The sequence below is a fragment of the Pristiophorus japonicus genome, chromosome 13 (genome assembly GCF_044704955.1).
Source record: "Pristiophorus japonicus isolate sPriJap1 chromosome 13, sPriJap1.hap1, whole genome shotgun sequence".
Taxonomy (NCBI): Eukaryota; Metazoa; Chordata; class Chondrichthyes; family Pristiophoridae; genus Pristiophorus; species Pristiophorus japonicus.
Window position 1 is genome coordinate 19457596 of NC_091989.1, and position 15585 is coordinate 19473180.

The 15585-nt window shown below is 43.4% G+C and overlaps 1 protein-coding gene across 2 annotated transcripts in view; it reads left to right on the plus strand.

Annotated features, from left to right (window-relative positions):
• The window catches only part of lrguk (leucine-rich repeats and guanylate kinase domain containing), a 161564-nt gene that overhangs the window by 38110 nt on the left and 107869 nt on the right, over positions 1–15585 (plus strand). For both annotated transcript variants that reach the window (XM_070897192.1, XM_070897193.1), the window contains one exon: positions 1846–1965. In XM_070897192.1, coding sequence (XP_070753293.1) covers positions 1846–1965 — 120 coding nt within the window. The remainder of the gene's footprint in view (positions 1–1845; positions 1966–15585) is intronic.

A 15585-nucleotide genomic window follows, 5' to 3' on the forward strand; every position in this document is an offset into this window, starting at 1 on the left:
CCGCCTCGGTGGTAAAAACCATTGAAACTGGATGCGTGCGCCCCATTTCGGGCAGGGGAGCAATTTCGGCCCCTAAGTATCATGGTTGGGTAAAATTAGGAATTATAGTAAATTTTATGTTGAGTTTAGTGTGCGCAAGTGCCATCAACTACTGACCTCTAGGCTTTGTCCATCCAATGCTGGAATAAATTTGCTTGATTGACTAAGGATAGCAACAAGGAAAACCTAAGTCAAAGCAAAGCAGATCTTCGCAGCTGCCGGCCTTGGTGAATCCAGCAAATTTTACTTTGGGTTTGCCGTCAGCTGGGCAGGACCCTTGTGCCCTGGCATGCCACTAAACGCAATATAAAAGCAATTTAAATCAGCAGTCTTAGTCACAGAGGCCACAATTTGATCAGCACAAAAAAAATAATAAGTTATGTGAATTGCAAAGAAAGACTGGGAAATCCAGCATTGTATTTGCCTGTAACGAAAGAATGACTTGCATTTATATAGTGCCTTTCATGACTTCAGGATGTCACAAAGCATTTTACCGTTGATTAAGTACTTTTGAATTGTAGTTACTGTGTAATATAGGAAATGCAGCAGTCAATTTGCACACGGCAATGTCCCACAAACAGCAATGAGATAATGACCAGATAATCTATTTTAGGTGTTGGTTGAGGGATAAATATTGGCCAGGACACTGGGAAGCGCTCCCCTGCTTTTCTCTGAAACAGTGCCTTGGGATCTCTTCTGTTCACCTGAGAGGACAGACGGAGCCTCAGTGTAATATCTCCAAGTTTGCAGATGACACTAAATTGGGTGGCGGTGAGAGCTGCAGGGTGACTTGGACAGGTTAGGTGAGTGGGCAAATGTATGGCAGATGCAGTATAATGTGGATAAATGTGAGGTTACCCACTTTGGGGGCAAAAACACGAAGACAGAATATTATCTGAATGGCAGCAGGTTAGGAAAAGGGCAGGTGCAATGAGACCTGGGTGTCATGGTTCATCAGTCATTGAAAGTTGACATACAGGTACAGCAGGTGGTAAAGAAGGCAAATGGTACGTTGGCCTTCATAGCGAGGGGATTTGAGTATAGGAGCAGGGAGGTCTTACTGCAGTTGTACAGGGCCTTGGTGAGGCCTCACCTGGAATATTGTGTTCAGTTTTGGTCTCCTAATCTGAGGAAGGACGTTCTTGCTATTGAGGGAGTGCAGCGAAGGTTCACCAGACTGATTCCCGGGATGGCTGGACTGACATATGAGGAGAGACTGGATCAACTGGGCCTTTATACATTGGAGTTTAGAAGGATGAGGGAGGATCTCATAAAAACATACAAGATTCTGATGGGACTGGACAGGTTAGATGCCAGGTAGATTGTTCCTGATGTTGGGGAAGTCTAGAACCAGGAGAACACAGTCTTAGGATAAGGGGTAAGCCATTTAGGACTGAGATGAGGAGAAACTTCTTCAGTCAGAGAGTTGTTAACCTGTGGAATTCCCTGCCGCAGAGAGTTGTTGATGCCAGTTCATTGGATATATTCAAGAGGGAGTTAGATATGGCCCTTGCGGCTAAGGGAATCAAGGGGTATGGAGAGAAAACAGGAAAGGGGTACTGAGGGAAGGATCAGCCATAATCTTATTGAATGGTGGTGCAGGCTCGAAGGGCTGAATGACCTACTCCTGCACCTATTTTCTATGTTTCTAACATCTCATCCGATTGATGCTATGTACAGTAAAATGTTTAATTCTCTAGCACTCCTGCTCTGTTCTTGTGAAAAGTGTACCTTTTTATTCTACTTCTCGTTACAGAACTTCTAACAAGAGCTTTTTAAGAAACCATTACTTGCTTTTCTCTGCAGCACCTTGCCTAACATCGATATTCCATACCCCATGCTGGTTCTGACAGGACCCCAGGCCTCTGGAAAACGAGAACTTGCTCATATGCTTTCCCAAGAATTCAAGGACTATTTTGGATACTGGTAAGTGAAAACAAATAGTGATGGTCTTTCATCCATAAGTGGTTCACGAAATAAATAAATACATTACTTGTAAAAGCCAAAAAAAGAAATCCGTTTCAAAGGGCATTTTATATTGATTCACGCTAATGGGGTGCGGGGAGAAGGTGAATGACTCTGAATAGTGGTACTAGTTAAGATTGCTGAGCAGAACAATTAACCTTTAATAAAAAAAATGGTATTTAATAGTAATTAGTAATTTGACCTTGTTAGATTTATAAATTCACATAAAATATTGAGAGTTAGGACAAAAAAAATGTCAGAACAACTGCAACTTGCATTAATATAAGATTGAATTTTTACAGTTTATCCAAAAAATAATGTTAAACTCCAACTCCTGCTGAACAACAGACCAATGAATATGGCTCTATGCGGGGCTGTGTTTCCTGAAATGGGGACTCTTCCGGGGATGTTGTTTGCCCGGGGACACAGTACCTAATCCGGGGTCTTTCCCCAGAAAACTGGGAGATATGGTCAGCCTAATTTAAGGAGAAGCTAGATAAAATATGTGGGAGAAAGGAATAGAAGTTTCAGCTGATAGGATTAGATGAAGAGGGGTGGGTGAAGGCTAGTGTGGAGCATGGACAAGTTGGGCCAAATGGCTTGTTCCTGTGCTGTACACTCTATGTAATGTAATTGCACTTCAGTATGAATTGTAGATGGAGTCACCGCTAAATTGGTCATCTCATTAGCTTCCAGTTGGTAAGCAATGATGAAATCTTAAACAATGTTAATAAATGTCACACAAGTAAGGGGTGAACCGACTCGTGTGTGAAATGCGCAGGTATAAGAGAGTGATACATAGCAGAATATTAGATTTTGGGCAGGAGGAGACCATTGATCAATCTGACCTGCCCGCTCAGTTACCCTCTTTCCTCCCTGTAATATAACTCGATCTCATTTTTATAGAGATATCTGATTCGGGGTAAAAAGGGAATAATTTTATGGGCAGGCTAAGTGGACCCATTCATGAATGGGATAAACTCTGTGTTTGATCCATTAATATTAAGTGTTCCATTTCTACCATAAATATGATAGAGAAACAAGGATCTAAGTAATTTCATTATGACATCAATACCATTACAGTCAGGCTATTGCAAATACAGATCTTGTTTTATATGAAGTGGTTTTCACCTCTCTCCAGAAAAACAAATGACCAATGATTAAAGCTAGCAGTTATGAGCTCCAATAACCAGATATTCTAATAACTTTTCCATGGTTCTTGTGTACTTTTTGGCACTTTTAACAAGTCTAAATGGGAGGGATGTGGCGGGTGGTGATTGATGGGGTAACCGAGATGCCCTTTCTGCCCCAGGTTCTTCTCCGTGTGTGTGTGTGTTAGTGTGCGCGCGCATATATATATATATTGTGTGCGGCGCATGTGTATATATATTGTGTGTGTGCGCGCACATGTGTGTATATATATATATATATTGTGTGTGTGCGCGCGCATGTATATATGTGCGCGCGTGTATATATTGTGTGTCAGGGCCCTCAAAAGAGCAACGTGCGGCCCGACCTGCAAGAACCATCATCAGGTCGGGGCCTTCAAAGGAGCATACCACTTCAAGGTACAGCGCATGCTGGAGAGCAATGGCCGTGAAGAGGGCGACTGGATTGGACATCACTAAGGTCCAGGTCGCTGATTGGAGCGTGGGCAGGTACAGCAGGAGTGTGGTGAGGTTGGGGCGCAGGAGCGGCGAGGGCCCGGAGCAGCACGGGCCAGCCCACATCCAATATGTGTGCGCACTAGGTCCGTGCAGCAGTGCTGGTCTCCAGTTGTCTTGGTTAATCCTTGCCACCGGACCAAGACCTAGCTCTGTCAAGCCTGTGTCGTGGCTGGTGTGCAACGGCCACCACACGTTAAAAAAAATCCACGCACAGGCATCTTCCATCCTTCAACATGTAGTTCAGGACCTGGAATATTAGGTCCTTCATTAAAACACTTGTGAACTCATCCCTTTTTGGTGTGGAAGCAAATCATCCTCGATATGAGGGACTGCCTATGATGATGATTATGTGTGTGTGTGTGTGTGTGTGTGTGTATATATTTAAATATATAAACATTTTCAGGCCCAGTATATAGGTAATAAGAATTCAGACATTGAATGTGAAAATTATTGAGGTAAACTGCTTTTGGTGCATTAATTGAGTCAGTTCTGGGTCAGTGTAAAGTGAGAAATTACGTAGCTGGAAAATATTACACTTATGATGGTACACCCATGCACGTGAAATATAAAAAATCTTGTTTTGTTATTGAATAAAAAGACCGCAAATTGAATCGCCAGTTTTTCTGTGTTAATGGAATAATCTGCAAAGTTTATTTTCCGAATGTCAGGTTCACCTGTTTTTCTTCTGAGTTAGACCTACTCTCACACTCCCTCCCTCCCTCCCTCCCTCCCTTTGTCTTTCTCTCCCTCCTCCTTTTCCTCCCTCCCTCCTTCTTTCCTTCCCTCCTTCCTTCTTTATCTCCCTCTCCCCCTCTGTGTGTCTCTCTCTCTCCTGCTCTCTGTCTCTCTCTCTCTCCCCCTCTCATAGAATAATAGAAATTTACAGCGTGGAAGGAAGTCCATTCGACCCATCATGTCCGTGCTGGACGAAAAAGAGATATCCAACCGAATCCCACTTTCCAGCTCTTGGTCCGTAGCCTTATAGGTTAAGGCACTTCAAGTGCATATCCAAATGTGGTTTTAAATGTGGTGAGGGTTTCTGCCTCTACCACCCTTTCAGGCAGTGAGTTCCATACCCCCACCATCAACCGGGTGAAAAAAAAAACCTCAAATCCTCTCTAAACCACCTACCAATTACTTTAAATCTATGCCCTGGTTGTTGACCCCTCTGCTAAGTAAAATAGGCCCTTCCTATCCACTCTATCTTGGCCCCTCATAATTTTATACACCTCAATTAGGTCTCCCTTCAGCCTTCTGTTCCAAAGAAAACAATCGCAACCTATCCAATCTTTCCTCATAGCTGAAATTCCCCAGTCCAGGCAACATCCTTGTAAATCTCCTCTGTACCCTCTTTAATGCAATTACTTCTTTCCTGTAATGTGGTGACCAGAACTGCACGCAGTACTCTAGCTGTAGCCTAACTAGTGTTTTATACAGTTTAAGCATAACCTCCCTGCCCTTATATTCAATGCCTCGGCTAATAAAGGCAAGTATCCCGTATGCCTTCTTAACAACCTTACCTACCTGTCCTGCTACCTTCAGGGATCTGTGGATATGCACTCCAAGGTCCCTTTGTTCCTCTACACTTCTCAGTATCCTACCATTTATTGTGTATTCCCTTGTCTTGTTAGCCCTCCCCAAATGAATTACCTTACACTTCTCCGGATTGAATTCCATTTGCCACTGTTCTGCCCACCTGACCAGTCTATTGATATCTTCCTGCAGCTTATAGCTTTCTTCTTCATTATCAACCACATGGCCAGTTTTTGTATAATCTGCAAACTTCTTAATCATACTCCCTACATTCAAGTCTAAATCATTGATATATTACGCAAAAAGCAAAAGACCCAGCACTGAGCCCTGCGGAACCCTACTGGAAACATCCTTCCAGTCACAGAAACACCCATCAACCATTACCCTTTGCTTCCTGCCTCTGAGCCAATTTTGAATCCAACTTGCCACTTTGCCTTGGATCCCATGGGCTTTTACTTTTGTGGCCAGTCTGCCATGTGGGACCTTATCAAAATCCATATACACTACATCAACCCTCCTTGTTACCTCCTCAAAAAATTCAATGAAGTTAGTCAGACACGACCTTCCCTTGACAAATCCATGCTGACTGTCCTTGATTAATCCATGTCTTTCTAAATGAAGATTTATCCTGTCCCTCTGAATTTTTTCCAATAATTTACCCACCACCGAAGTTAGGCTGACTGGCCTATAATTACTCGGTCTATCCCTTTCTCTCTTTTTAAACAATGGTACGATGTTAGCAGTCCTCCAGTCCCCCTGATTGGCTTGTTTTATTAAAATGAGTAGAAATAGGACTGCTGTATACTTGCTATTAAGTGACCATGAAGCTGTCGGACTATTGTTAAAAAACAAACTGGTTCACTAACTTCCTTTAGGGAAGGAGACATGCATCCTTACCTGGTCTTCCCTTTATGTCACCAGTCCCGTGCCAATGTGGTTGTCTTTTCACTGCCCTCAGAGGTGGTCTAGCAAGCCACTCAACTGTCTCAGACCTCGGGAAATCTGTGGATGGGCAATAAATGTCAGCCTAGCAAGCTGTGCACATTCTACATAACAAAAAGCTGTATGTGTTCTCCAATGCAACAGTATTCACCTTCGGTATCTCACAATGGAAAAGGAATCATCTTCTGCCAGGAGAAGATGGATGATCTTTGCCATGCTACATTATTGACAAGTACAATGGTGGTTCGCAATCCAGAGATCAAAGAGAGAAAGTACTAAATATTTTACAAACTATTTACTATAAAACTAATAGAGCAAATACATTTGCAGCAACACAGAAAACAGAGATGTTCTAAAAGCAAAAAAGTAAACCAAAATATATTGAAAAATATATATGTTTTAGCCCATTAGCCAGCTTATACTGAAAGGCCCACTATTGGCATACAGAGCTTACACCTAAGACAAGTCAGGTCCAGGAAATCTTCTACATGATTGAAAATCAGAGGGTGAACCTGTCACTAAACCAAAGATTGTGATGATTAACAGATGGTTGTGCGAGTGCGATAAGGTACTGCGTAACATATTTTGTGTAGTTGAAATGAAATATGGGGCCAACAGAAAATGAAAGCTCTGAAATTAATTAAGCAGTCAGCAGGGTGCAGTGGTATGATATACCAGATGACATGGGGATTTTTTTTCTTTATTATTGTGCTATTTATTTTCGATCAGTGCTAACTTTTTAATGACGCACCTTGGCGAGAGTCAGTTTATATCTGACTTTGCTTCTTTGGCAGTAATCCCAGTTTCTGGTTCATTTAGTTAGTATCTATGGTTAAATGCTTAGTTTCTTTGTTTCCTACACTAATTATTATTTGCCCTTATTTAAAAGATATTTATTTTACCATTCCTGTACCATTGGCCGGCCAAGACAGTAGGTGACCTGCTCCCAGGCCTTTGTCAATGCTGTAGAGGGTTATGTGGGAGCAGAAGATGATGTCCAACATGACCAGCCACTTCCTCTAAGGGAAAGGGGAAAATCGGAGGCAGGGTCCTGAACTCCTGGGTTCTCTGTTTCTTTTCCTCGTTGCCAATCTTGGAGCACTATTATCACCTGTCTGCTATAAGGGCACTATCTAACACGTGTGTTAAAGTGATCAGGGTCATTCTACTGCCCCTCTTGGCTGCAGTCACTATCTCTAGAGAAGGCCAAGATTCAGAACTTATTGTGTGGGGAATAATGGCAAAGATTCCACCCATTGTCTCTCCACGGTAAGGTACAAGAACATAGGAAGAGGATTGGGCCATTTAGCTCCTTGAGCCTGTTCTGCCATTTAATGAGATGATGGCTGATCCGTGGGAAAACTCCATATACCCGCCTTTGCCCCATATCCCTTAATACCTTTGGTTAACGGAAATCTATCAATCTCAGATGTAAAATTAACAATTGATCCAGCATCACTTGCCGTTTGTGGAAGAGAGTTCCAAACTTCTACCAACCTTCGCATGCAGAAGTTTCTGGTTCATTTAGTATCTATGGTTAAATGTTTAGTTTCTTTGTTTCCTACACTAAAAACTAATTTCACTCCTGAAAGGTCTGGCTCTAATTTTTAGGCTATGTACCCAGTCCTAGATTCCCCAACCAGCAAAAATAGTTTCTCTATATCTACCCTATCAGTTCCCGTTAATATTTTGAAAACTTCGATCAAATCAGCCCTTAATCTTCTAGATTCCAGAGAATACAACCCTAGTTGTGTAATCTCGCCTCGTAATTTAACCCTTTGAGTCCAGGTATCATTCTAGTACATATATGCTGCACTCCCTCGAAAAGAAGGACTAAGAGAAAGACTTAAAGAAAGACTTTGGTTTATATAGTTAGTGCCTTTCACGACCACTGGACATCTCAAAGTGCTTTACAGCCATTGAATTACTTTTGGATTGTAGTTACTATTGTAATGTAGGAAACTCGGCAGCCAATTTTGCGCACAAGCAAGCTCCCATAAACAGCAATGTGCTAATAACCAGATAATCTGTTTTTGTTATGTTGATTGAGGGATAAATATTGGCCAGGACACCAGGGATAACTCCCCTGCTCTTCTTTGCAATAGTGCCATGGGATATTTTGAGAGGACAGACGGGGCCTCGGTTTAACGTCTCATTCAAAAGACGGCACCTCCAACCCTGCATTACTCCCTCAGCACTGCACTGGAGTGTCAGCCTAGATTTTTGTTGTGCTCAAAACTTGAACCCACAACCTTCTGACTCAGAGGCGAGTGTGCTATCTACTGAGCCACAACTAAGGCCAATGAACTGAACACAGTACTCCAGGTATGATCTAACCAGGGCTTTGTACAGCTTGTAGTATGACTTCTAACCCCTTGCATTCTAGTCCTCTAGATATAAAGGTCAGCATTCATAAGAACATAAGAAATAGGAGCAGGAGTAGGCCATTTGGCCCCTCGAGCCTGCTCCGCCATTCGATAAGATCATGGCTGATCTGATCATGGCTTTAGCTCCACTTCACTGCCAGCTCCCCGTAACCCTTTACTCCCTTATCGCTCAAAATTCTATCTATCTCTGCCTTAAATATATTCAATGACCCAGCCTCAGCTCTCTGGGGCAGAGAATTCCATAGATTTACAACGCTCTGTGAGAAGAAATTCCTCCTCATCTCAATTTTAAATGGTCAGCCCCTTATTCTATGTCCCCTAGTTTTAGTTTCCCCTGAGTGGAAGTATCCTCTCTGCATCCACCTTGTCGAGCCCCTTCATTATCTTCTATGTTTCAATAAGATCACCTCTCATTCTTCTGAACACCATTGTGTATAGGCCCAACTTACTCAACCTATCTTCATAAGTCAACCCCCTCATCTCCGGAATCAACCTAGTGAACCTTCTCTGAACATCCTCCAATGCAAGTAGATCCTTCTTTGGATGGAGAAAGCACAAGAGTTACAACAACTGGCCGACAGCCATGATGTGCGAGGATTCTTCATCGCAGCCAATGCCACAATCGGTCCAAACTCCCAAGGCCCCACCCCACTGTTGGCCAAGAACGGGGAAACACTCATCAAGGACTTCGAGGCAGTCAGGGCCCGCTGGAAGCAGCACTTCAAAGATCTCCTCAATTGAGACTCTGCCTTGACTCCATCCTGCAGCATGCGACCCACCACCACCTCAGTGAAACCCCAACGTTGCACGAGGTAGGAAAAGCCATAAGACAGCTCAAGACAACAAGGCAATGGGAGCGGATGGAATCCCTGCTGAGGCGCTAAAGTATGGTGTAGAGGTGCTGTTGACATGGATACATGACCTCATCTCTCTCACCTGGAGGAGGAGAGCATGCCAGGAGATCTCAGAGATGCAGTGATAGTGACCACCTTTAAAAAAGGGGATAAGTCCGACTGCGGCAACTAAGAGGAATCTCCCTGCTATCAGCCACTGGGAAAGTTGTCGCGAGAGTCCTCCTCAACCGTCTTCTCCCTGTGGCCGAGGAGCTCCTCCCGGAGTCACAGTGCAGATTTCTTCCCATACGGGGCACAACGGATATGATCTTTGCAGCGTGACAGCTGCAGGAAAAATGCAGGGAGCAGCGCCAGCCCTTATACATGGCCTTCTTCGACCTTACAAAGGCCTTTTACACTGTCAACTGTGAGGGTCTATGGAGCGTCGTCCTCCGTTTCGGATGCCCCCAAAAGTTCATCAACATCCTTTGCCTGCTCCACTACGAAATGAAGGCCGTGACCCTTACCAACGGATCCATTACAGACCCAATCCACGTCTGGACCGGGGGTCAAACAGGGCTGCGTCATCGCTCCAACCCTCTTCTCAATCTTCCTCGCTGCCATGCTCCACCTCACAGTCAACAAACCCCCGCTGGAGTGGAACTAAACTACAGAACCAGTGGGAAGCTGTTTAACCTTCGCCGCCTGCAGGCCGGGTCCAAGACCGCCCCAACCTCTGTCATTGAGCTACAGTACGGATGACACCGGCGTCTGCGCACATTGAGCCTCAATTCCAGGATATAGTCGACGTATTTACTGAAGTGTAAGAAAGCATGGGCCTTACGCTAAACATCCGTAAGACAAAGGTCCTCCACCAGCCTGTCCTCGCCGCACAGCACTGCCCCCCAGTCATCAAGATCCACGGCACGGCCCTGGACAACGTGAACCATTTCCCATACCTCAAGCGCCTCTTATCAACAAAAGCAGACATTGATGAGGAGATTCAACACCGCCTCCAATGCGCCAGCGCAGCCTTCGGTCGCCTGAGGAAGAGTGATCGAAGACCAGGCCCTCAAATCTACCACCAAGCTCATGGTCTACAGGGCTGTAGTAGTACCTGCCCTCCTGTATGGCTGAGGCATGGACCATGTGCAGTAGACACCTCAAGTCGCTGGAGAAATACCATCAACGATGCCTCCGCAAGATTCCTACAAATTCCCTGGGAGGACAGACGCACCAACATTAGCGTCCTCGACCAGGCCAACATCCCCAGCATTGAAGCACTGACCACACTTGATCAGCTCTGCTGGGCAGGCCACATTGTCCGCATGCCAGACACGAAACTCCCAAAGCAAGCGCTCTACTCGGAACTCCTTCATGGCAAACGAGCCAAAGATGGACAGAGGCAACGTTACAAATACACCCTCAAAGCCTCCCTGATAAAGTGCGGCATCCCCACCGACACCTGGTAGTCCCTGGCCAAAGACCGCCCTGAGTGGAGGAAGTGCATCCGGGAGGGGGCTGACGCCTCGAGTTTCATCGCCGAGTGCATGCAGAAAACAAGCGCAGGCAGCGGAAGGAAGGCGCGGCAAACCTGTCCCACCCTCCCTTACCCTCAACGACTGTCTGTTCCGCCTGTTGCAGGGACTATAGCTCTCGTATTGGACTGTTCAGCCACCTAAAACTCATTCTAAGAGTGGAAGCAAGTGTTCCTCGATTCCAAGGGACTGCCTATAATGATGATCCTTCTTTAAATACATAGACCAAAACTGTACGCAGTGCTCCAGGTGTGGCCTTAGCAATACCCTGTACAATTGTAGCAGGACTTCTCTGCTTTTATACTCTATCTCCCTTGCAATAAAGGCCAACATTTAATTTGCCTTCCTGATTACTTGCTGTACCTGCATACTAACATTTTGTGTTTCATGCACAAGGACCCCGAGGTCCCTCTGTACTGCAGCACTTGGCAATTTTTCTACATTTAAATTATATAATTTGCTTTTCTATTTTTTGTGCCAAAGTGGATAACCTCACATTTTGCCACATTGTACTCCATCGGCCAAATTTTTGCTCGCTCACTTAGCCTGTCTATATCCCTTTGCAAGTTTTTTGTGACCTCACAATTCGCTTTCGCACCCATCTTTGTATCATCAGCAAACTTGGCTACATTACACTCGGTCCCTTCATCCAAGTCATTAACATAGATTAGAAATAGTTACTGTTTGCCAACCGGAAAAAGACTCATTTAACTCGACTCTCTGTTTTCTGTTAGTTAGCCAATCCTCTATCCATGCTAATATATTACCCCCAACCCCATGAACTTTTATCTTGTGCCATAAGCTTTTATGTGACACCTTATCGAATGCCTTCTGGAAATCCAAATACACCACATCCACTGGTTTTCCCTTTATCCAGCCTGCTTGTTACATCCTCAAAGAACTCCAGCAAATTTGTCAAACATGATTTCCTTTTCGTAAAACCATGCTGACTCTGCTTGATTGAATCATGCTTTCCCAAATGTCCTGCTACTGCTTCCTTAATAATGGACTCCAGCATTTTCCCAACGACAGATGTTAGGCTAATTGGTCTATAATTTCCTGCTTTTTGTTTGCTTCCTTTTTTAAATAGGAGTGTTACATTTGCGGTTTTCCAATCTGCTGGGACCGTCCCAGAATCCAAGGAATTTTGGTAGATTACAACCAATGCATCCACTATATCTGTAACCACTTCTTTTAAGACCTTAGGATGTAAGCCATCAGGTTCAGGAGACTTGTCTGCCTTTAGTGCCTTTATTTTACCGAGTACTACTTCATTAGTGATTGTATTAAGTTCCTCCCTCCCTATAGCCGCTTCCATTAGCCTTTTTGATTATCATTTGTACTTGTCCATGACATTTTAATGATCTATGTACATGGACCCCTAAGTCTCTTTGGACTTCCACTGCTTCTAGCTTTTCACCATTTAGAAAGTACTCTGATTTATCATTTATCAGTCCAAAGTGGATGACCCCACACTTGTCTATATTGAAATTCATTTGCCCCAGTTTTACCCATTCACTTAATCTACTAAGATCAGATTTAATCAATTCAAGGTTTTAGTCTAATAGTTTTATAATATGCTAAATGCTATTCTGTTTTGCCCACTTTTCTGTTGCTTTCAATTAAATACCTGTACTTATGTTTGAAACGCACCTGACCCACCATTTTCCCACTTTGACACTGGAATCACAAGCATCTATCAGCCATTTGTCTGGTGCGTGTTTTCCTGTAACTTGACATTCTCGTGTGACCTGGATCACTCAATTCCAGAATTAACCCTTCTGATTTTCCCAGCATTCAGAAGAGTGATTCGGGGAGTCACTTTCTGATGATGGAATCCAGTGCTCAGCAATTCGTGCCCAAATGGAATTTCAGTCACATTTTAATTTGATGCACATGGACCAAAAGATGCGATTAGAAACCCATCCTAGCAGGAGAAGAATGTGTGTAGTGAAATTGTAATTAAAGGGCATTAAGATTTCCTCGGGTGAATATTTCCAGTAAAATCGTAAACAAGATCTTTTTTAACACATACAATTTCAGTAGAAGTACTGCCCAGAGGAAATCCTCATGAATGTATTTACAATTTTGATGTACATAATAGCCAGAGCAAATCTTCCCCTGGGAGGTTCATGGGCTTAATAAACTGTTAACAACACTTGGAATGTTTCCACTTTATTTATTTTCAGAAGCATAATATTTTAACCTGAATATGGAATGCTCTTGCCTTCTACTGTTGGCATTCAGCTAACGCTGTGTATACGAAGAGACTGCAACCAGATTCAGCCAGAGATAAAATGTTTTTTTCTAGTTTACTGTCAGGCACGTCACTCAACACACACTGTATCTCCATTACATTGTATTAGACTGTCAGCAACCTTGAAAGACAAATCAGTTGGCAGCATTTTCATTAAGTGTTCCTGAGCAAATTCTGTGTCTGTCTAACTCTACATGCTGAAAAGAGCCTAGATTTGCATTATCGTGTCAGTAATGGAAATGCACTTCTGTATGGTTTGCTGCGAGGCAAATTTACCTAATTTGTCTGGGCTAGTCTATGAATTCTGACCTGTGCTCTATCTGACCTCCATTTTAGTGCTTCCATTTTTGACTCTAAAGGAGTAATTTTCTGACTTTGCACTGCCAGTGGGGTGCCTTCCGCACTGAGAATGCATATGAAACTCGCGTTTGCCACACACAATCATCCAGCCAATATTAAATGGTTGTAAAATTGTAGGCATATGCACCTGAATTTTTAATGCAGGTCTCTCCACCCTGAGCACAAAGTCAGAAAATGTTTCCCATAGCCTTTGGAATTTCAGAATAATCAAATATCATATCTAGAAACTATTTTGATCTGTTATTATATAATGTTTAGATATACAGCATGGATCTTATGACCTCAATTTGACGACACGATCACAAGCACAGTAATTAGCAACCATTTCAAAGTTTTGACTTAACTCTGTAAGCCTCTAAATATGGTAGGCTGTACATAATGTTATTCAGCATAGTGTCCTTGCATCATATTAATGTGTGATGCATACTAATCTACTTGTATTCGTTTGCCTGAGGTTATAGTGAAACAAATAAGACAGTGGCAAAAACAATCAAAATACTTAAGGAACTGCAGCAAACACCTATACAAGTTAACAGCACATACAGAAAGATGATGCTCCTTTAAAGAAGAGGAGAAGTTTGCGCAAGAGTACTTTTTTTGTTGCAAGAGCTCCTCCATTGTCTATTTAAAAAAAAATCTATACTGGGTTGATTTTCATCTTGGCCACCTGAAATCAACGGGATGAAAATCGGGCGCATACTACAACGGACAGGTGATCCTCTCCACCAGATTACCACGTAGCTGGTGAAGGTGAAAATGATCGCCACTGAAGTTTATGTTCTCCATGCAGAGATCTGCGATGTTGGGTCTGTTGGCCTCCAGGCCATTCCAGTAACATCTCAGACAGGCATATATGTCTTGGAAGAGATCCATTGATTGCAAAGGGATTTGTCACTTTGGGCCAGCTTGGTGACCAAGAGCTGCCTGATCTTGGGGAATCGTACTTCCTCCTATTCAAGGCAATATTTTTAAAAATTGGCCCATAATTTGTGGTCAGTGGTAAAGCAAAGGCATTTGTCGCTGGCCCCAAAGTAAGCTTCCCACAAAGATCTTGGCGGTCTCTGTGGTGTGAAGTTCATAGAATCATAGAATGGTTACAGCACGGAAGAAGGCCAATCGGCCCATCGAGCCCGTGCTGGCTCTTTGTAAGAGCACCTCAGTTAGTCCCACTTCCCGCCCTTTCCCCATAGTCCTGCAATTTTTTTATTTCAGATACTTATCCAACTCCCTTTTGAAAGCTGTGATTGAGTCTGCCTCCACCACGCTTCAGGCAGTGCATTCCAGATCCTAACCACTCCCTGTGCAAAAAAAGTTTTCCTTGTGTCACCTTTGGGTCTTTTGCCAATCACCTTAAATCTGTGTCCTCTGGTTCTCGATTCTTCTGCCAATGGGAACAGTTTTTCTCTATCTACTTTGTCCAGACCCTTCGTGATTTTGGACACTTCACTATCTTTTCTACTCTAAGGAGAACAATCCCAACTTTTCCAGTCTATCCTCGTAACTGAAGTCCCTCATCCCGCAAATCATTCTCGTAAATCTTTTCTGCACCTTCTCTAAGGCCTTCACATCCTTCTTAAAGTGCAGTGCCCAGAATTAGACACTATACTCCAGTTGAGACCGAACCAGTGTTTTATAAAAGTGGTTCATAATTTTCACGCTTTTGTACTCTATGCCTCTATTCACGAAGTCCAGGATCCCGTAAGCTTTTTTAACTGCTTTCTCACCTGCCCTGCCACCTTCAACGATTTGTGCACATATACCCCTAGGTCTCTGTTCATGCACCCCCTTTAAGATCCCTCTTTAGTTTATATTCCTCACCTCATTCTACCAAAATATATCACTTCACACTTTTCTGCGATAAATTTAATCTGCCATGTGTCTGTCCATTCCACCAGCCTGTCTATGTCCTCTTGAAGTCTATCGCTATCCTCCTCACTGTTCATTATATTTCCAAGTTTTGTGTCATCAGCAAATTTTGAAATTGTGCCCTGTGCACCCACATCCAAGTCATTAATATCTATCAAGAAAAGCAGTGGTCCTATTACCGTGGGGAACGCCATTGTG